Raw genomic sequence first — 22109 nt, 5'->3', positions numbered from 1 at the left:
TCATCTGTGAACTAGGTAGGAAGTAGGTTCTAAATGGACACAGATGAGCTGATACCTTGATTTTGGATTTCCCAATCTACAGAACTGAGAGAAATAAATGTTTGTCATTTATAACTGAATCTATGATGTTTTTTTATAGCCGCCCCAAGGGACTAAGACAGTAGTCCAGCTCCCCATCCCTGACTCTGCGGGGACTCGTTACTGAGAACCAAACTTGGGTCTGCTGACTTGAGTGCAGTAAAGCCAGTCTACTGACTGTGGTGAAGGAAAGTGCAGCATTTATTGCAGGGTGCCAGGCAAGGAGTCCAGGGCAGCTAGTGCTCAAAACACCCCAAGTGGGACTTCCCTGGTGGTCCAGTGGTTAAGAATCCGCCCTCCAATGCAGGGGACATGGGTTCAATCCCTGATTGGGGAACTAAGATCCCACATGCCACAGAGCAACTAAGCCCATGTGCCACAACTACTGAGCCCACACCACAACTAGAGAGAAGCCTGTGTGCCACAACTAAGACACAATGCAGCCAAAAATAAATATATATTTTTAAAACTGTTTTAAAAAACACCCCAACTCCCCATGGGTTTCAACAAAGTGTTTTTAAAGGCCAGGTGAAGGAGGAGAGTCACAGGGTATGTGATCAGCATGTGCACAATTCTCTGATTGGTTGATGGTGAAGTAACAGGGCCATGTCACAGGTGTTAACATTATCAATCCTGGGGCTAGGCGCTCATGATCATCAAGTAGTTAATTTCTTCCATTTGGTGGTAGTTTTAGCATCTATAAAACAACTCAGGAAATGTGCATCAGATACTTCTGATTAGGTACTTCTGAGAGGAGCTACAGCAGAGGATATGGGGGAGGGGTCTGTCCAGGGAAGTCCCCATAGGGCCCTGCTCCCTTATGCCCTGACACACAGTGAGGGGGCAGGGAGGCCTGTTAGTCGTGGCCGCATCTCAGGGTGCCTTGTGAGAACCCTGCTCTGGCAGCAGACAAGGATGGCCCAATCCTGCTGGCCCAATCCTGAGCCAGGTGATGGTCTAATGTGTGTCTGGGAACTGCCAGTTCCTTTCCCTCAGACCAGGCCATGGGAGCCAGACTTGCCCTGAGGCAGGGGTGAGCCTGCCTGGACTCAGGGTAGAGTGACAACGGGGGTAGGGGTGTCATGGCAGGAGGCAGGGTGATAGTGTGTCCTCAGAGATGGGGTCCCTGGAAGCCTCCGAACTAGGCTTTCAGAAGGGAAAGCATCTGTTAGGGGCCTACTGTGTGCGGAGGTCTGCTCTGGGCGCTGTCCCCGAGCCACCCCACTTGGTCCTTGGGTACCTCCCGGGGAGTGAGGATGCCCGGGGCAAGTGAGGAACCCCAGGAGCCGGGAGGGGCTGTGTCCGGCCTGCCAGCAGGACCCAACAGGCACTCAAGTGCTAGGAAGCAGATCCCCTCAGAGACCCCCTCCGGGCCCCAGGGTGGGGACTGGGGTTGGGGGCGGACAGGGCCCCAAGAGCCGAAGTCAACTTCGGTGGTCGCCTGTGTCTGAGAGCGGGTCCCGACGGGCCGACACCGGACCGTGCCTAGCCCCGAGGCTGGGAGGGGCGTGCGCTTCCCCTCCCTCGCCCTCCCCCTCCCCTCCTCTCCTTCCCGGGCGGGGTTCCCGGAACGGCTGGGCAGGGCCGGGCCGGGCCGGGCCGGGCCGGGCCGGGCCGGGCCGGGGCGGGGCGAGGCGAGGCGAGGCGAGGCGAGGCGAGGAAGCGGATGGCCGCACGGGTCGCTGAGGTTGCGGCCGCGCTACGACCGTCAGTCCGTCCGCCCACCCGCTCAGCCATGGCCGCGCCGGCCCCAGCGCCTCGGATCCTGCTGCTGTTGCTGTTGCTGCTACCAGCGCCTCCGGGTGGTGAGTCTTGGCGGGTGGGGGAGTTTATCCCGGCAGGCATGGGGGGTGGCCACGTCCGCGCCGTCCCTGGTAGGAGCCCGGGCAGCGCCGTCCCCGCAGTGACCCCAGACGGGCCCTAATAACTTCGAGGCAGTTAGCGGACCCCACGACTGGTCTCTCCTCCACTCCAGCCTCCCTCCCGTCAGCACTGACACTGCCCAGACCCCAGGCAGCTGCCATCATTGTTCTGTCGTAGAATGGGGAGGGGGGCGGTGTCTGTCCTTTAGTGTTCCAAGGGGGTGGTGGGTAGGATTCCCTGCCTGGCCTTAGCGGGGCATGGTGGCAGCAGGGAGGCCTGGCCCCTCCATCAGAGGCCTTCCCTCAGCCTCTGTTTATTGGCTGGGAGCCTCCACACTCTGCCTCCATGGCCCTGGTATTCCTGGAGACTGCTGAAGCTGGCCCCCAGGGTTGGAGGAGACACACTAACTGTGTGTGTTGATTGTAGACGGATGAATCACAGACGGCGGAAGCCAGGCTGGGGGCCTTTCAGGGGTAGGGATTGGAAGAGCGCACTGCCCCCATCCGCCTCCATAGGAAGCCAAAAATCCTCCTGGGGTGCGTGGTTTCCTCCAAGGGAAGGACTTTATTTCCTTGGGACTGGGACAAATCTGGAGGACCTGGGAAAGTGAGAAGGTAGAGCCCTGTTCTCTGGTACAGTGAGGTCTGGACAGCCTGGTTCAGAGCGTCTGGGCATCAGAACATTTGTTGTCATGGGCTTTTGGCTCAAACAGACTCACCTGTGTGTGTCTTCAGGCCCAGCTTAGACGCTTGGGCTGGGCTGTGGCTGTAAAGGCTGTAATGGCCCTGCTGGAGGTAGGTTGCCCGAGCCTCCCAGTAGCATGGGCCATGCTGAGTGTACCTGCTGGCAGGTGGACACCTGGCTACGTTGGGCCTGTTGGCGGTCCCATCCTCTGCCCTGCAGCTTTGCCCAGAGCAGGGTTCTGCGTGGAGCTGCCAGGAATAAAGCATCTCCCCCACCAACCACCCCGTTCCTAGTTGTCCCTTCTCAAGGTCGTCAGTCAGTGCCTCTGTCTTTGGACCTTGCTCTGCCAGTGGCCCCAGGGTGCATGATACTGTGGGGGAGCAAAAATGTTCCCTTCTTGCCTTTTAGGTTCTTTGACTGGTCTAATAATTAAATTGATGTAAGACAGATTAACAGGAGAAAAACAAATTTTAACAACATGCATACCTCCTGTGTACATGAGAGAGACACAGGAAAACTGAGTAACTCCCCCAAATGGTGGAAGCCCTCACCTTAAATACCATCTTGAACTAAAGGCAAAAGAGGATATTGGGGGTCAGTTATGGGAAGTTACCAGGAAAAGGGTAAGGTTGTTATGCAGCTTTAAATCTATGCCTTCAGCATGGATTCTAGAGATAAGGTCATCCCCCTCTTCCTAGTACAGCGAGGGAGATACCCTTACAAATGGAGATTTCCTTTATACTTACAAATTTCTATTACAAAAGGGTAACTTCTTAGTTTTCAGAGCTTCTCCTATGTCTGCAGTTTCTTAAAAATAATCTGCTTAAAATAATCCTTAGGCCAAAGAGGAATATTTATTTATTTATTTATTTATTCGGATGTGGACCAATTTTAAAGTCTTTATTGAATTTGTTACAATATTGCTTCTGTTTTGTGTTTTGGTTTTTTGGCCTCGAGGCCTGTAGGATCTTAGTTCCCCGATCAGGGATCGAACCCACACCCCTGCATTGGAAGGTGAAGTCTTAACAGTGGACTGCCAGGGAAGTCCCCAAAGAGGAATATTTAGGGGTGACAAATTTTCCCTTTCAATATACCAACCAGGCTAGGTCTCTAGACACTGCCCACTGCCCTGGGGGCGTGACCAGGCTGGGTCTTTAGAGTCCCAGTGCTGTGCCATGACTTTCTACCTCAGGGTTTATCAGGACTATCCCCAGCCTACCATAGTCATCTGGGCCTTACTGGACTGGGTGTTGCATCTGGGGCCTGTCTAGGCAGAATCCAGGACCATTCTGTCCTGCTGGTGGGCACTAGATCTGTGCTAATGTAGCCAAAGGATGCGTGGGAACATTTGGCTGCAACATCTTCCTGGAAGTTTGCAGACTTTGTGGTCATTTTCCACACTTGTCAGCCAGGTATACTTAGATCCCACCTCTGGCTAAGAGCCTTGTGATGGTTCTGGGGCTCCACATGGTGCCATTGCCTCAGAGCCCTGGCCTCTGAGGGCACAAACATTTCCTAGGTGCCTACTGCAGGCCCAGCCCAGGGCTAAGTACCTCATGGACACTTCTGTGGTGGGAGTGACTGTGGCCAATGGTGAATTGGTCAGGAGGCAGCCTGCTGTAAAGCTATAGTCTGTGAGGGCCGGCTCCTGAAGTCGTAGTGTCCAGCAGGGGCTGAGGCTGCTGCGGCTGAGCAGTAGGGACAGGGAGTGAGGATTAAGAATGGGTCAGTCTGGGCTCCCTTGGTAGCACAGTGGTTAAGAGCCCACCTGCCAATGCAGGGGACACAGGCTCGAGCCCTGGTCCGGGAAGATCCCACATGCCGCCGAGCAACCAAGCCCGTGCGCCACAACTACTGAGCCTGCACTCTAGAACCCTCGAGCCACAACTACTGAAGCCCGTGCTTCCGTAGCCCGTGCTCCACAAGAGAAGGCACCACAGTAAGCCCGCACACCACAGCGAAGAGTAGCCCCCGCTCACCACAACTAGAGAAAGCCCCTGCACAGCAACAAAGACCCAATGCAACCAAAAATAAAAAATAGTAAATAAAATAAATTAATTAAAAAAATATTAAAAAAAGAAAAAAAAGAACGGGTCAGTCCACTTTGCACTCCCAATGTAGGGGGGAACTAAGATCCCGCATGCCGCGCAGTGTGGCCAAAAAAAAAAAAAAAAAAGAACGAGTCAGTCCAGTGCCTGGTCCCCAGCAGCTGGGACTGCTGGGCTTGGATGGCTTCTGTAGGAGGGAGCCTGGAGTAAGGCCTTGATGGGTAGGTAGATTTGAAGGTGGAGGATGGGAAACAGGTAGAATACGGGCAGAGAATGGGGTGACCTTCAAGGTCCTTTGTAGTCTGGACCCTGCTTTGTGGACTCTGGGCTTGATCCCATGGCCTGAGAGTGGGGAGTGGCTCAGTCAGACTCACACGTAGAAAGTTCACTGTCCCATCTGGAGGGCAAGTGGACTGGTGGGAGAGGGAGGGAGCCCAGGTTGGCACCTCTGCTGTGGCCCAGGGGAGAGGGCAAGGCTGGTTGGGGCAGTGGCCAGAGGTAGCCAATGAGTGGGATGGCTCAGAGATGGCCTGGCATGCTGGCCTTGCTGGGGAAGGGGCTGTATTGGCTGGGACAGGGCTGAGGCCTGGCCCCATGGCCACAGATGAACGGTGTGTTTCTCTGTTCCAGCCCACAGTGAGGTGTGTATGGTTTCCCCTGGACGCAACCTCTTCCCCAAGTTCTGTCCTGATTTCTGCTGTGGCACCTGTTATGACCAGTACTGCTGCTCTGATGTGCTGAAGAAATTTGTGTGGAATGAGGAAGAGTGTGGTGTTCCGGAGGCCAGGTGGGTGCATTGGAGGTCACAAGGTAGGCAGCCTGAGCCTGCCCCTCTTTCCTCTCAGCCCTCTCGAGATGGTGGCAGATCACTGAGGGTGGGGGACTGGTGAGTCCTTGTCCTGGGCTAGACTCCCCAGACCCTGCTCAGGTAGTCCCTTGTTCCTCTCTCCCCGACTCTCGAGGGCTGAGCAGGTTTCTCAGGGTTTGGTGGCCTCAGCAGGCCCTGTGGCTCAACCCTGGGTGTGTACTTGTACCAACGTGTCCTCAGGGTGGACACCTTGGCATGAGTGTACCCCGCAGTGTGTGCGTGCACCTGGTTGGGGGTTGTATGTGATTTGTGCAGGTATCATCTTGTGGACCCTGGAGGGCATAGTGCATGGGCGTGTAGCCAACTGTGGGCCATGCCTATGTCCTCTTGCCATGGCCCGTGGATTTACACTGCATCTTGGGTTTACACTGTTTCATAGGCTGGAACCAAGGTTCTAGGACCCTGTGTGTGTCTCCCTTTGCCACATTGGGTGTTTCGTTTGTGTTTGGCCACAGGTATAGAGGGTTGAGGTAGTCATTACTGCTCAGCTCATGGCAGGTGACCATCATTGGTCTGGGCAAGACCAGCCCTCCACCATCTTACACCATGTTATTTTAATCTCCCATGACCATTCCATTCCCCTCTTATTCTGTAGGCAACCAGTCAGTCTGTTGTATTCTTTCGATTATTTGTATTGCAAAGTTTATATTCTGTGGGCACAGTGAACCCTCTTACTTTTTGCAGTCAGTGCAGTGTTTGTAAGACCCATCCACATTGCTGTGTGTACATCTGGCCTGTGCCCATCACTGCCATGTATTCTTTGTAGTGTGAGTCCAAAACTTGCTATCATAGATAACTGCGATGGGCATCCTCATATACTTCCTCCTTTACAGAGCCATGTGAGAATTTCTTGCCAAGTACAGTGGAGCAAATTGCCAGGTCAGAGAGATGCATGTAGTTACTGACTAAGGAGTTGCAATTTCTCTGGGGAATGGCGACACCAGGCTGTATACCTGATGGATCATATTCTACCGTTTTACTGTTGCCATTTTGCTGTTTTTACATTTTATAAATGTCTTCTTTCTTTTTTTTTTTTTTTTTTGCGGTATGCGGGCCTCTCACTGTTGTGGCCTCTCCCGTTGAGGAGCACAGGCTCCGGACGTGCAGGCTCAGCGGCCATGGCTCACGGGCCCAGCCGCTCCACAGCATGTGGGATCTTCCCAGACCGGGGCACGAACCCGTGTCCCCTGCATTGGCAGGCGGACTCTCAACCACTGCGCCACCAGGGAAGCCCTCTTCTTTCTTTTTTTTAAAAAAATTTATTCTGGTAGCTTTAAAAAACAGGAGGATTTATTCCATTTAAGTTTAATGTAATTATTGCTATTTCTAGGATTACATTCAATATTTGCTATCTTGTTTTGTGCTTTATATTTGTCTTTCCTGTTCTATATTTCTTTCTTTTTCACTTACTGTATTGTTTTGGTTTGTTTTCATTCCATTTTTTTCTTCTACTGTTTACTTCTTTTTCTTTTATTTATTTATTTATTTATTTATTTTTTCTTTTTGCGGTATGTGGGCCTCTCACTGTTGTGGCCTCTCCCGTTGCGGAGCACAGGCTCCGGACGCGCAGGCCCAGCAGCCATGGCTCACGGGCCCAGCCGCTCCGCGGCATATGGGATCCTCCCAGACCGGGGCACGAACCCGTATCCCCTGCATCGGCAGGCGGACTCTCAACCACTGCGCCACCAGGGAGGCCCTATTTATTTTTTTATTGTCTGCATTGGGTCTTTGTTGCTTCATGTGAGCTTTCTTTAGTTGCGGCGAGTGGGGGCTGCTCTTTGAGGTGCGCGGGCTTCTCATTGCGGTGGCTTCTCTTGTTGTGAAGCATGGGCTCTAGGCACATGGGCTTCAGTAGTTGTGGCATGTGGGCTCAGTAGCTGTGGCTTGTGGGCTCTAGACCGCAGGCTCAGTAGTTGTGGCCCACGGGCTTAGTTGCTCTGAGGCATGTGGGATCTTCTCGGACCAGGGCTTGAACCCGTGTCCCCTGAATTAGCAGGCAGATTCTTAACCACTGCACCACCAGGGAAGTCCCATATTTACTTCTTTTCAATCTGTATACTTTTATTTTTTCTTGTCTCATCACACTGGCCAGAACATTCAGTACAATGATGAATAGAAATGGTGAGAACAGACATCCCTGTCTTGTTCTCAATTTTAGGGAGAAAGCATTCACTATTAGGTATGATGCTAGCTGTAGCTTTTTCATAGGTGTCCTTTATTGGGTTGAGGAAGTTCCCTTCTGTTCCCAGTTTGCTTGGAGTTTTAATCATGAAGGGATCTTGAATTTTGTCAGATATTTTTCCTGCATCTTTAGAGATAATTGGATGATTTTTCTATTTTTATTCTGTTAATATGGTAAATTATGTTGATCTCATTCTTAAAGAATATCTGAGAAGGACTTAAGTTGATGGTTATTTTCTCTGACTTCCATTATCTCTGTTGAGACATCAGCTCAATAGTCAGTTGTCCATCATTTAAAAGAAATCTTTTTTTTTCCTTATGACATCTTTTTAAGATTTTTCTTTTCTTGTCTTTGGTATTCTTCAGTTACACTATGATATATCTAGGTATAGATTTTTAAAAATTTATGATGTTATGTTTGAGCTTCTTAAGTCTGTGGTTTAATGTCTTTCATGAGTTCTAGAAAATACTCTGCTATTCTTTAAGTATTGCCCTTCCTCCGTCTCCTTTCCTTCTGGGACTCCATTTATACATGCTGCATCTTCTCCTCCAGTGTCCACATCTCCTAGTCTCTCTTCCATATTTTCATCTCTCTGATGCATTCTGGATAATGTCTTCTAAACTTTCAGTTCATTCAATTCTTCAAGTGTCTAATCTGCTGTTAAACTCATTCCTTGAGATTGGTTTTTGTTCTGTTATGTTGTAACATATAATTCACATACAGAAAACTGCATTAAAATAAATGTACAACTCAGTGATTTATCACAAAGCAAATATCTGCATGATCACTATGCAGGTCAAGATATCAGAAGTCCTGTTGAGCTTACTCCCAATCACTGTCTCTCCTCTCATCCCACTAAGATAGTGATAATTCTAACTTTTATATAGCCTTGCTTTTCTTTAGAGCTGTAATACCCAAACATGCATCCCTAAGTTCTATAGTTTAGTTTTTTTATTGGGGTTGGGGGCAGTATATATCATACATACATAAAAGTATACAAATATAAAGCATACAGTTCAGTGAATTACTGCAGAGTAAACACATCCACATCCACGTAACCACCACCTATCCAGGGCAAGAATTAGCACATCACAGCATCCCAGAAGCCCCCTCATGTTACTTACCAATCAGTATTCCCTCTGTTATCCCCATAGGTAACCATTAAACTGCTATACGTGTTACACACACACAGAGACATACACATGACATCATACATCTATTTCCTATCTGGTTTCTTTCTCTCAACATGTGAGTTTCATCCATGTTGTGTTGTCTGTTCATTTCCATTGGTGTATGTTAAGTTTTATACCACAGTTGATCCATTTTAATGTTGATGGACAACTGGATTGTTTCTTCCTTCCCTCCCTCCCTTCCTCCCTTCCTTCCTTCCTTCCTTCCTTCCTTCTGCTATAACAAATAATGCTTCTTTGAGCATCCTTGTACATATCTTTTGGTGCACATGTATATGGATTTCTTTTAAGTATGCCTAGTAGTAGTAGTGCATGTAAGTAGAGATCAAATTTCATTTTTTAATTTGGGTATTCAGTTGACCCAGCACCACTTATTGAGAAAACTATCCTTTTTTTCTATCATTCTACAGTGCCAAGTTTGTTACAGATTGAGTGTCCACATATGCGTGGCTGTCTCTAGGCTCTCTATTATGTTACATTGGTCTGTTTGTCTATCCCTGGGCTAAAGCAGACTCAATTACTGTGTCTTTATAATAAGCTTTGATATTCTTCAATATTGTCTAAGTGATTTTTTTAAAAAAATTTATTTATTTATTTATTTATTTATAGCTGTGTTGGGTCTTCGTTTCTGTGCAAGGGCTTTCTCTAGTTGCGGCAAGTGGGGGCCACTCTTCATTGCGGTGCGCGGGCCTCTCACTATCGCGGCCTCTCTTGTCGCGGAGCACAGGCTCCAGACGCGCAGGCTCAGTAGTTGTGGCTCACGGGCCCAGTTGCTCCGCAACATTGGCAGGCAGATTCTCAACCACTGTGCCACCAGGGAAGCCCCTGTCTAAGTGATTTTTTAAATAATTAAGTAATTTATTTATTTTTGGCTGCGTTGGGTCTTCGTTGTTGCGCACGGGCTTTCTCTAGTTGTGGTGAGTGGGGGCTACTCTTCGTGGCAGTCTGTGGGCTTCTCATTATGGTGGCCTCTCCTGTTGTGGAGCACGGGCTCTAGGCGTGCAGGCTCAGTAGTTGTGGCTCACGGGCTCTAGAGCGGAGGCTCAGTAGTTGTGGCACACGGGCTTAGTTGCTCTATGGCATGTGGGATCTTCCTGGACCATGGCTCAAACCCATGTCCCCTGCATTGGCAGGTGGATTCTTAACCACTGCACCACCAGGGAAGCCCCAAAGTTCAGCACTTTGAAGATTTCATTCCATTGTCTTCTTTTTTTTTTTTTAATATTTATTTATTTATTTGGCTGCGTCGGGTCTTTATTGTGGTGTGTAGGATCTTTAGTTGTGGCATATGGGATGTAGTTCCCTGACCAGGCCTTCTGCATTAGGAAGGCAGAGTCTTAACCACTGGACCAAAAGGGAAGTTCGCTCATTCCATTAACTCCTGATGTCTGTTGTTTCTGTTGAGAAATCAGCTGATGGCTTTATTATTGCTCCTTTGCAAGCAACATATCTTTTCCCTGACTAATTTTTAAGTTTTTCCTCTTTGTATTTGGTTTTCAGCAGTTTTACTATGATGTGCCTTAGTGTGGTTTTCTTTGAATTTTTGCTGCTTGGGGTTCACAGTACTTCTGGAATTTTTGGCTTGTTTTTTTTGTTTTTGTTTTTGCTAGGAGAAAAACAAACAATTTTAATAGCATGCATATCTCCTGCATTTATGGGAGATATCCAGGAAAACTGAGTAACTCCAGTCATCATCTTTTTAAATATTGCTTCTGCCCCATTCTCACACTTCTCCCTCTAGGACTCTAATTACACATATGTAAGACCTTTTGTAAACTGTATTCCATATTTCACCTACTCTCTTTTGTATTTACATTTACCATCTTTTTGTGTCTCCATGCTTTTTTAGTGTACGTATATTTGTTTGGGCCTATCCTCCAGTTGTTTAATTATATCTTGCACTGTGTCTAATAAATTATTATTATTATTATTATTATTATATATATTTTTTGCGGTACGCGGGCCTCTCACTGTTGTGGCCTCTCCTGTTGTGGAGCACAGGCTCCAGACGCGCAGGCTTAGCGGCCATGGCTCACGGGCCCAGCCGCTCCATGGCATGTGGGATCTTCCCGGACCGGGGCACGAACCCGCGTCCCCTGCATCAGCAGGCGGACTCTCAACCACTGCACCACCAGGGAAGCCCATAAATTATTATTTTTTTGTGTAATTTTTTAGTTCTAGAATTTTTGTTTCTTTTTTATATTTCAAGTTCTCCTAAACTGCTTAATTTTTTTCCTTTCATCTCCTTGAACAAAGTCTGTTTTGTTTTGTTTTTTAATATTTATTTACTTATTTGGCTGCACTGGGTCTTAGTTGTGGCAGGTGGGCTACTTAGTTGCAGCTCGCTGGCTCCTTAGTTGCAGCAGGTGGGCTCCTTAGTTGTGGCATGTGGGCTTCTCATTTGCGACACATGGGCTCCTTAGTTGTGGCATGTGAACTCTTAGTTGTAGCATGCATGTGGGATCTAGTTCCCTGATGAGGGCCTCCTGCATTGGGAGTGCGGAGTCTTATCCACTGTGCCACCAGGGAAGTCCCAAAGTATTTGTTTTTAAATTTAATTTAATTTCATTTTTATAAAGCAGGTTCTTATTAGTTATCTTAAAGTATGTTTTTTTTTTTTTTTTTTTTTTTTTTTTTTTTTTTTTTTGCTGTACGCGGGCCTCTCACTGCTGTGGCCTCTCCCGTTGCGGAGCACAGGCTCCGGACACACAGGCTCCGCGGCCATGGCTCGCGGGCCCAGCCGCTCCGCGGCATGTGGGATCTTCCGGGACCGGGGCACGAACCCGTGTCCCCTGCATCGGCAGGCGGACTCTCAACCACTGCGCCACCAGGGAAGCCCAAAGTATGTTTTGTTTTAATGTCAGGGTGTGATAACTTCAATATTTGAAGCCCCTGTGGATATTTCTATTGTCAGTTGTTTCTGTTGTTTTCTAGTCATGTTGTCTAGTGTCCTAGTGTTCCTGAAAATCTTCAGTTGTGTGCCAAACATTGCATTTGCAAAATTGATTGTAGACATTTGGACCTTAGGACTTCCTCCAGGGAGGATTGATATTGCTTTTGCCGGGGACTGAGCACTCTAAGGTCACCTTGGCCTAATTGCAGAGCTGAGCTGAGAAACTCTTGCTGAGTTTCTCCTTGCTTTTCAGGACCCAGCCCATGTGAGTGGGAATCATCAGGGCTTGCCCACCTGCTGGCCTCTGGATATAATTTCTACCACTTGAGGCTTTCAGAAATGCTGCTCTCAGCTGCCCCTCTGCAATAGCCTAATGCCCCCAGGAGAAAAGGGACTTCAGATGCCAGGCCCACCTCCATGGAAGTCTCTTCCCAGCCACACACTCCCCCCGCCCTCCCTGCATCCCAGCTTGGTGTGCTTTACTCTTGTTATTGCTTGCCAAAGCACACACACTGAATTTTTAAAAAATATTTTCTTCTCAGCTTTACTTGTCCTTCAGATTTAGTACGGTATAGTTGTTCCTAATGCTCTTGCATTTTTTTGTTTGCTTCTTGAATTTTATTTTGTTAATTTTTTGAGAATTTATTTTGAGAATTTTCAAATACATACAAAAGCAGAGAGAATAATACATCCATATATCCATCACCTGCTCCCATAGTTATCAATACTCTGACGTTAGTGTTCCATATACCTCCCACTACTTTTGTTTTCTGGATTATTTTAAAACCCATCCCAGGCATAAAAGTTTCTCCTTAAATGTTAGTTATCTGCAGAAGTGAGTCCTTTAGAAAGAAATATAATCGTATATCAGGAACACACTTGGCACAATTAACAGCAGTTCATTAATAGCTTTCTGTACTAGTCTGTCTTCAGTTGCCTCCATTTGTTTCAAAAATGCCTTTTCACAGGTGGTTTGTTCAATTCAAACAGTTATTATCATTTTGGGGAGGGGGGCCGCACCATGAGGCTTGTGGGATCTTAGTTCCCTGACCAGGGATTGGACCCAGGCCTCGGCAGTGAGAGCGCCAAGTCCTAATCACTGGACCACCAGGGAATTCCCAGACAGTTATTATTTTTAAAATCTCTGTTGTGTCTATAGTTTACCTCTGTTCATTCTGTATTTTTATCTTTTTGCGTCTTTTCTCCTTTTCTTGATTAGCCTTGCCAGAGGTCCACCAGCTTTGGTTCTGTTAATCTTCTCTATTATTTTCCATGGCTGCTATTCTCTTTTATTTTTGCACTTATCTTTTTTTTTTTTTTTTTTTTTGCTGTACGCGGGCCTCTCACTGCTGTGGCCTCTCCCGTTGCGGAGCACAGGCTCCGGACACACAGGCTCCGCGGCCATGGCTCGCGGGCCCAGCCGCTCCGCGGCATGTGGGATCTTCCGGGATCGGGGCACGAACCCGTGTCCCCTGCATCGGCAGGCGGACTCTCAACCACTGCGCCACCAGGGAAGCCCTGCACTTATCTTTATTAATTCCCTTCTTGTTTGGGAGGTTCGTTCTATTACATTTTCCCCATCTTCTTCAGTTTACTACCATCTCAGTATTAAAGCTATAATTTCCCTCTAAGAACCCTTCAGCTGTGTTTCACAAATTTTGACCAGTGGTATTTTTATTATTATTCAGTTTTACAGATTTCTTAATTTCCTCTATGATTTCTTATTTAAGCCACAGTTCTTTTGTTGTTGTTGTTGCTGTAATATGTTAGTTTCCCAAGGTTTGAGGGTTTTTTTTTTAGGATTTTTTTCTTTAGCTTTGTGGCGTGTGTCTTTTGTTACTGATCTATAACTTCATCCCATTGTGGTTGAAGATACTTTGTATGATAACTGTCTTTTCAGATCTCTTGAGACTGGTTTTGTGGCCTCACATGTGGTCTGTCCTAGAGAATGTTCCATGTACACTTTAGAAGGACGTGTGGCTTTGTAGCCTGAGATCTTGGTGTGTTTGATATCCGTCCTCCAGAGGCCCCCAGGGCTAATTCTCTGGCCCAGTATGGGGTTGGCTTTCGTGCATGTTCTGTGTGTGTGCTAAGGTAGTGTTTGTTCGTTCTCGGTGTGCTGGGTGGGGTGCAGGCGTGTTAATTGTGAGGTTTCCTCTTTGCAGCGTCCCCACCAATGTGGAACCACCAGAACAGCTGGGCTCGCCACTGAAGTTCCGCTCTAGCCTGGACATCGACCCCATGTCTGGGTAAGTAAAACCTGCAGTCTGGGTACATCTTCCTGGAAGAGGTGACAAGGGGGCTCAGGAGGGCTGTGGGGACTGGGATGGCAGAGTCCTTGGGCTAGAGCCCCAGAGAAGCTGTCACCATATCTGACCTCCAGGATCTTTGATCCTTGTGTTGGGTGTCTTCATCATTGTGCCAGGATGGGGGAGACTGTGGTTGGGGGTTCACGATGGAAAGGCCAGGTGTGGGTGTTCATACTGACCTAGGTGATGGTGTGGGCACAGGTGACCTATGGGTGTAGGTGATGGGGATGATAGTGGCAAAAGGCGATAGTGATGCAGCAGTGGTGGCAGGGATGAGATGATGGGGGCTGCAATGCTGAGTGTGTGGTGGTGCTGGGTGCAGTGGTGGTGGGGAGAGGCCCTGACAGTAACCACAACCCACAAACCCTGACACAGAGACGGTGCCTCATCAGTTATCCCGGCATCTTTACCCCACAATACTCACCCCATCACTCTGCACCCCGCACCACCATTGCCCACATCACTGTCACCACGGCCACCATTACCCCAACACCAATACCCTCCACCAGCATCCCTATCCCATCTGGCTTCCTGGTCCAGGATAGGGTGATGGTAGATGGTGGTGGGTGTGTGGTAATGGGGGAGTAGTGCGTGTTGATGGTGTAGAGGCTGATGGTAATGGGGGCTATGGTGGGGCTATGTAATGGGGTGACAGGCAGGTGTATGATGGTAGGAGGTGATGGTGGTGATGGGGGACAGTGACAGGGAGATGTGATAAGGATGCTGGTGGTGGGTATTGGTGTTGGGGTAATGGTGGCAGTGGTGAAAGTGATGGGGGCAATGATGGTGCGGGGTGCAGAGTGATGGGGTGAGTATTGTGTAGTAAATATGCAGGAATAACTGATGATGCACAGTCTGTGTCAGGGTTTGTGGGTCGTGGTTATTGTCAGGGCCTTCCCTTCAGGGGCCCGGGGAATACCCCAATCGCCCAAACTCCAGTCCCCTTGGCCAGGTTCCTGCCCTGTCTTGTTGCCACCATGACGGGTGTTGTGATGCACGTTTCGCATGGGTGGAATGGGCATGCAGCTGCTTGTGTGTTTTCCTGGCGGAGTCTGTTCCACGTGCCATCTGCCCTCTACCTCGGTGGATCTAGAAGCCCCTCTGAGAAGGTCCACCTAGGCCTGGTTGCCCCTTTGGAGGAAGAGACTTTGGGCTCTGGGCCTGTGTAGTGGGGTCCAGGTTCTTGTCCTGTCCCATCTTGCCCTGTGGGCCTGGGTGAGTGTGGGCCTCTTTGGCTGCAGAGGCATTGGGGCAGGGCTCCTGTGAGTGGGGGAGGGGAAGAGGTGCTGCTTTGCTCCTAGGCAACCGTGGCTGGGCGTCCTCCCTCTGTGCCCGCTGACCTGTTCCCTATGTTGGTCAGAGACTGAGACCTGGAAGCGCCACTCCCTCTACATGCAGGGAGCACCCCGTTGCTGAGGCCTGAGGCTGTGGGCTTTCAGTTGGCCCCACATGGGGGTCTGACGTCCAGCCAGTGTGGGCCTCGTCCTGGGCAGGCACCATGGAGGACTCTGGGCAGTGCTGGGGTCTGAATGGTGTTTTAGGATGAAGACCACTCTGGCTGCTCCCCGGAGGATGTCAGCAGCTGGTGGGGAGCCTGGACTATGGCTTCCTGGTCCAGGTGTTGTAGGCCAGAGAGAGGCTGGGCTGGCGGGGTGAGGTGAGGTGAGGCTGCTTGCTAGGAAGGTGGCCAGGGAAGGGGCCGCGGTGTGGTGTCCTGCTCTCTGCCCTGCATGGGGGGATACAGGACAGAGGAGGTGTAGGTTTCGGGTGAAGGGCTCGGATTTGGGTGGGATTGAGCGTGTTGAGGGTCAGCTGCAGGAGGAGCTGGAGAGGGTTCAGAGAGGGGGAAGGAACGTGGAAGGTGGCCTGGCTTGTGAGTGAGTACTGAGCACTGTGTGAGAAATATGGGTTCCACACCGCAGAACAAGGTCCCCCAGGAGGCAGAGGAGAAGTGGCTTCCCGGGGCCAGCTCAGGAGCATCTCCCCACACCTCCTGCAGGTGCAGAGGTGCGAGTGCCCCGCTGCCTCCCCACCAGGCCATCTTGCCCATTTGCTGGGAGTGCAGATGCTGCTCAGCCCCCTTGGCCCCCACCCCATCCTGCCCCACCTCTCCTCTGCTTCTGAGCAGAGCCCCAGTGTGGCACACAGCACCTGCCTTACAAAGGTTTAGGGCTCCAGGAGCAGGTGCTGGGAGGGTGGAGGGATGGGCTCATAAGTGACACGTCTCCTGTGGATGCCCCCAGGTGGTCGCCCCTCTGGGCCCCAAGGAGACATCCTTTCGGGTGAGCATTCGTGTGATGCCCCCTTGGCCAAGGGCACTGTTGTTTGTCCATTGGAGCATTGGTTCCTTGGTGGGGTCCAGCCCTGGTTGGAAACTCGGGGGACGCTTGACAGGGGAAAGACCTTATGTGCTGAAGGGGCCTGTGCCAGCTCTGCCCCCTCCCCACCTCCGACCCCTCCCCCTTCATTCTTGGACTTCACCCCCCTATGCCCGCTCTTCCTCTGGGTGACTCCTTGGGTTCTCCAAGAACGAGGCACCAGTTCAGAGCACAGCGATGCAGATGAGACCACATCTGCCTGTCATGGCCTGGGCTCCATGCTCCCCATGGTGTGGCCATGTTACCTGTGGGTCTTCCACCCACTCCCCACTTTGGCAGGTGACTCCTGTCCTGCCCTGTTGATGGTCAGTGGCTGGTTCCCTCCCCAGAGCTTCCTTGGTTCCCTGTCATGGTTCTTTTGGGTCCTGATTTCATTGTCCCTTCCTAGCTCCTTTCACTCACAGGACGATCAGGCAGGAATGGTGTGTCTTGAAGCACCCAAGTGGCGGAACTGCTGGCTCCAGGCTCCAGGCGGGTCACTGCTGACCCTCTGCGTGACTCTGCTGTGCTGGTGCAGGGGGAGGGCAGGGGGGTCCACTAGGTGAGGTGTGGGCATCGCCAACCTGTGTCGGTCCTCAGCCCCCACCGCGCTCTTTCCGCAGCTCTCTCGCCCCCTGTGTCACGGCCGCCTGCTGCCTGGCCAGCATCGCGGTGACAGTGCTGGTGTCCCTCTCGGTGTCTGGGCGTTGGAAGTCTTTGGCCTCCTAGGGACCGTCCCAGTCAGCCCCGCTGCAAGCTCCTTGCCTGGGCTCTTGTTCCCCTGGCCTTCTGTCCCTTCCTGCCTAGGCCAACTCTGCCTTCTGAACTTGGCCTTTGGGCTCCTTGATCTGGGAGGTAACCTCAGCCTTGGGAAGCCCCATTCCTTCCTCTCAGAGGTGTGCTTCCATTAGTGTTGTGGGCTGTTGTGGCCACAGGCCCCTGCCCCACTCTGCAACCACCCCTCAAATATTGCTGTTCCTCAGGGCAATGTGCCTTGCTGTCTACTAGGTGCTGCCCATGGGGTCCCTGAGTGAATTTATTCGTTTGTTAAATACTTATTGAGCACTTCCTGTATGGCCAGGCACTGGAGATACAGTGATGGTCCAGAGCTGGTGCAGTCTGTGCATCCATGAATCCACAGGCTGGAGGTAAGATGCACATTAATCAAACGCTCACACAAAGGAGTGTGTGTTTATAAACTGAGGTAGACAAGAATTTGATTTGTAAGAGCACTTATCGAGGAGCCTGACCTCATCTGCATGGTCAGGGAAGGTGTCCCTGAGGAAGTGATGTTTTGAGCTGAGGTCTGAAAAGGGACCAAGAATTAATTGTGTAGGGGTGGGAGGAAGAGAAGAGCAGATGGGGCAGTTGGGCAGGAGGAATTGCGTGTGCAAAGGCCCTGAGGTAGGACACAGCATGGTGCTTTCAAAAGCTGAAAAGGTGGGTGATGTGGCTGGAGCACACAGGAGGGAGGGTGGGAGTCCCAGGCCACACAAGTTTTATCTTATTTAGACTTTTAATTAAGATTAACATTTGCCTATTGTAAGTGTTACTATCTGATGAGACAAATCCTAGATTTTTTTCCTTTTATTATCAACTATTATATATGTATGTATATATATATATATATATATACACACACACACACACACAGAGACAGAGAGAGAAACATACAGATACACATCACACAAAGTTTAACAAGTAAATTATAAAGCAAATTCCTGTGTGACCCCAGGAGCTACAGGAGCCATACTAGGCTTTCAAGCAGGAGTGACAAGATAAGACCTGACAGGGTGGCCAAGGGGACTTGGGGAGGCATCTGCATCTTCCTGGTGAGGCAGGTTCAGGTTCAGGCAGGTTTGTGGCTTGGAGCATGTTGGTGGGAGAGGAGGAGCTGAGGGGATGGGCCGGCGGGCCCCCGGGTCTGCTGGTGGGCTTAAATGGCTGAAGGAGCCCATCGAGGGGACTGCTGGAACAGGGCTGGCTGGCTGAGCTGGGCGGAGCAGGAGCGTGGTTTGGGGACCCTAGGCGGGGCATGTCTTAGACCCCGTGGTAGTGCTCTCCTGGACAGTGGGGTAGAGAAGCTGGGCCAGGGCAGGCAGGGCTGGGGAGGCAGCTCCGGGAAGACAGCTGGGAAGACAGCCGAGCACTTCCCTCCCCACTCCTGGCCCCAGTTTGGAGCGCAGCTGGGAGCAGCTGGGGCGCCCGCCAGCCCACTGTGTCTTTAAGAGGCCCCGCATCTCTCCTTCCTGCCTCTGACGTCAGGCGTAGGGGAGGGCCGAGGAGATTTGCTTTACTTTTCCTGGAAAGGGGAGGAGATTGAAACCGAGTGGCCTCATAATGGAAAGGGGAAGTCCGGGGGTGCAGGAGGCCCCTGAGTGAAGGTGGAGGCTAACATGGGGTGAGCTTGGGCGCCATACTGTGTGTCAGAGACAGAGACAGAAGAGAGAGAAAGAGAGAGATTAGAGATCGGTGGTGGTGGCCCTACAGTTGAGTGCTATTGATTGCGTGTGAACATGGGTGTGCGTGTCTACATCCCTGGGTCAGTGGAGGGTCTGGGAGGAGCCTGTGGGTGAGGAGCAGTGACAGGCTCCCCTGGTTAGGCAGGAAGGTACCTCCTGACGGTCCTGTCTTGGGGCCTTGTTCTGGGCCTCACAGTGGCCGATGGCTCCTATTTTATGAACGCAGTCAGGTATTTTGAGTCTGGAGTGTGAAGGGTCTGTCCTTAGTCTGTCCCAAAGCTGTGCGCCGGGCCTTGCTGAGCTTGTCCTGCCCATCTGGGCTGTGAGATGGAAGACCCTCCACCCAAGGTGGGGCAAAGGGGGGTGCCCAGACTTCCCCCAGGCCTCAGGGGAGGCGAATGCCTAAAGCTCACCAAGCCCCTTCCATGTTTTGATGTGCTTGGTGCTGTTGCCTTTTACTGGAACACTGCTTGGCCTCGGGGAAGAAGGGAGGACAGCTTGGGGCTGTGGCTGTGCCCTTGAAGGTCGGCTTTGGTGAACTTCCCACCCATGGCCTGCGTTCTCGGGGGGCGGGCTCTCCACTTGGTCCTGGTCCTTGCTGAGGGGCCTGCGTGGGCAGGGAGGCGGCCTCTTCCAGAAGGCAGGGCCCCTCCAGCCCCGCCTGGCTCTTAGTTTACCCATCTGCCCTTCTGGTCAGAGCGAGGGTGTATGTGGACACCTGGCACAGTGCTTGGCACCCAGCAAGCTCACCGTCACTCCGGGGGCCAGCAGCCCTACCCTGGGCTCGCTGCGTGCCTCTCTTCACTGTCCTGGCCACACCATTCTTCCCTTTCCTGGAACTTCTCCCCGTTTTCGTTACCTGTGCTTCCTGAGTCATTTTCCCTTCAACACCTGCCTCCTCTAATAATCTGTGGGCTCCCAGAGGCCATGAGTTGGTCTGTCTCGCCCACCTCTGAGTTTTTGGTTCAAGCCACACAGTGCTTGGCTTGTGGCGTGTACTCGATGGGCATCTGCCGCTGGCTCGGTGGGGGTAGACAAGATGTGTATATGGGGGAGGCACCTGAAGAACTCTCTCCCATGCTCCTGAGGGTGTGGCCAGGGCCCCCCACCCCGGGCGAGGGGCCTCACATGGACTCTCAGTCAACCCCATTTTACACTTGAGGAAACACCTGAGGCTGAAACAGGCTCAAGCTACATACCCCAGAGGTTGCTCTATCTGTGTTGCCCAGAGTCTCCTCTGGCAAGAGGGGTGCACCTTGGGAATGGGTGTGGTGTGGACTGCTGGTCCTGGGTAGGGGAGAGAGGCCCTGGGCCTTGACTGGCTTTTTGGCAGGTTTGGAACGACTGTGGCCGTCGGACTGACCATCTTTGTGCTCTCCGTTGTCACCATCATCATCTGCTTCACCTGCTCCTGCTGCTATTTGTACAAGATGTGTTGCCGACCGCGTCGTAAGCATCCTCAGCCCACCTGCCCCACTGTGACCCCTTGTGTGAGGGTGCCGACCCCGGTGGTGGGCGTGGTTTACCAGGGGCTTGACGGAGCTGAGCTGGAGGGAGGGGTGGCAGGCCTGAGGGTCCTAACTGGGACTCTCTTTTCAGCGGTCGTGACTACCACCACGGCCACCACAGTAGTGCACACCCCTTACTCGCAAGCTCCAAGTATGCCGCCCAGCTACCCTGGACCAACGTACCAGGGCTACCACTCCATGCCCCCCCAGCCAGGGATGCCAGCAGCGCAATACCCCATGCAGTACCCACCACCCTACCTGGCCCAGCCCATGGGCCCCCCTGCCTACCATGAGACAGTGGCTGGTGAGTATCCCTACTGACTCCAACTGTGCCTGACCCCCTGCAGCCATGCCCACGGCCAACCAGTGTCCTCTCTATTTTCAGGAGGTGCAGCCATGCCCTACCCTGCCAGCCAGCCTCCTTACAATCCAGCCTACATGGACCCCCCGAAGGCAGCCCCCTGAGCACAACCTTGCATCTCTGGCTGCCACTTGATCTGTCATGTGTGTGTGAATGGGTATGCAGGCACGGTCCTTTTCTCCCTGTGCGTGGTGTGTGTGTCCTGTTTGTACATGAGGCTTCTTGTGATGCCAATGAGGGGCTGGGAACAGTCCTTGCCAGAGTTGCTGGGACCACACTTTGTTGCCTTCCTCACTCGAAATTATGCTTCCTGAAATCTCAAGCAAAATTCAAAGAACAGTTCTTTTCCAGACCACCCCAGGGAGAGCAAGTGGGGCTTGTCACACTAGGATAGTACAGACTTTTGCCGGCAGGATGCACACGTGTTCCGGTTTCTGCAGAATGGCTAGCCATTGCTCAAGGCCATGGCTTGTCCCCAGGCTTGTCTTTGAAGAACCCGAGCCATGATGCAGGCGGGTGGGTGAGGCTTGGGAACTGGCTACAGGTGGGTCTCAACCCTTTCCCATAGCTCCTGAGCCTGTGCCATGCCCAGTGGAGGGTGGGCAGCCTCCTGATATCAAAACACCTCAGGCAGAGCCCCACCCTCCCCTGAGAGCTGTCTGCCTGGTCTGTGTTCTTGCATCCTTCCTGGGACCACCTGGAGGGCCACATTTATCCTCGGTTCTGGCTGCCCTGGTTGGCTCTGGCCACCACCTTAAGTGGGCAGGGTGGCCTCTGTCCACCTACACACTCAGGTGTCCTCCCTGCAGTGTTTTTGTTTTACTTTTAGCTAAGTATTTTGCCTGTTTTCTGTTTCAAAATGTGTGTAATAGTTGCTGTGAGGCTGAAACCCCTGGGTCCTGGAGGAAAACTGCCCCCGAGAGCAGAGGAACTCTGATGTCTGATAGTCCCTGCTTCCCCAGCACCAGCCTCACAGGCTTTCCAGCTCCTGTACCCCAGGCCACAGTTTGTCTTGGCAGTGGGGACGCCTGGGCCAAGGTGTCGTCTAGACTAAAGGTGGCGGGAACCCTTGGTGGCTGCTCTGGCCCAGACACATACCTCGGTGTTCCCTATCCCTCCCTTAACGTCTCACCACATAGTAGCTTTGCACCTGTTGATGTGTTTTGGAGTCTAGGGTCTGCACCCTTGTTTATAATAAATCCAACTATTTGGAGCTGCTGTCTCCTTTCTTGGCTGCTGGGGTTGGGTTTTAGACTAGGTATCATTTCCACCCAGTATTTGAAGTTCCTTGTTTTCCCTACTTGTA

General features: G+C 51.4%; 1 protein-coding gene across 2 annotated transcripts; it reads left to right on the top strand.

Moving 5' to 3' along the window:
• The first annotated feature begins 1691 nt into the window (after positions 1-1691).
• Positions 1692-22016, top strand: SHISA5 (shisa family member 5). Of its 2 annotated transcripts, XM_060111250.1 has the most exons (6): positions 1692-1883; positions 5304-5460; positions 13972-14055; positions 20268-20383; positions 20534-20746; positions 20828-22016. In XM_060111250.1, exons 1-6 carry the CDS (start codon positions 1745-1747, stop codon positions 20905-20907), a joined length of 789 nt encoding a protein of 262 aa, XP_059967233.1. In that variant the 5' UTR covers positions 1692-1744; the 3' UTR covers positions 20908-22016. The 2 variants fall into 2 exon arrangements, with proteins under 2 accessions (XP_059967233.1, XP_059967234.1); XM_060111251.1 differs by lacking the exons at positions 1692-1883; positions 5304-5460; positions 13972-14055 and adding an exon at positions 18771-18873.
• The last annotated feature ends 93 nt before the right edge of the window (positions 22017-22109 follow it).

Source organism: Mesoplodon densirostris, chromosome 10 (genome assembly GCF_025265405.1).
Source record: "Mesoplodon densirostris isolate mMesDen1 chromosome 10, mMesDen1 primary haplotype, whole genome shotgun sequence".
NCBI lineage: Eukaryota > Metazoa > Chordata > Mammalia > Artiodactyla > Ziphiidae > Mesoplodon > Mesoplodon densirostris.
Note: the sequence above shows the minus strand (reverse complement) of the source record. Positions and strands in the feature narration are given on the sequence as shown.

What these genes read in the sequence shown, in the direction of transcription:
- SHISA5 (XM_060111250.1), top strand. Translation starts at nt 1,745, where the DNA reads ATGGCCGCACGGGTCGCTGAGGTTGCGGCCGCGCTACGACCGTCAGTC. An exon ending in GACATCGACCCCATGTCTGG is followed by an intron (nt 14,056 to 20,267) that starts GTAAGTAAAACC and finishes GCTTTTTGGCAG; the next exon opens with GTTTGGAACGACTGTGGCCG. An exon ending in CTACCATGAGACAGTGGCTG is followed by an intron (nt 20,747 to 20,827) that starts GTGAGTATCCCT and finishes CTCTATTTTCAG; the next exon opens with GAGGTGCAGCCATGCCCTAC.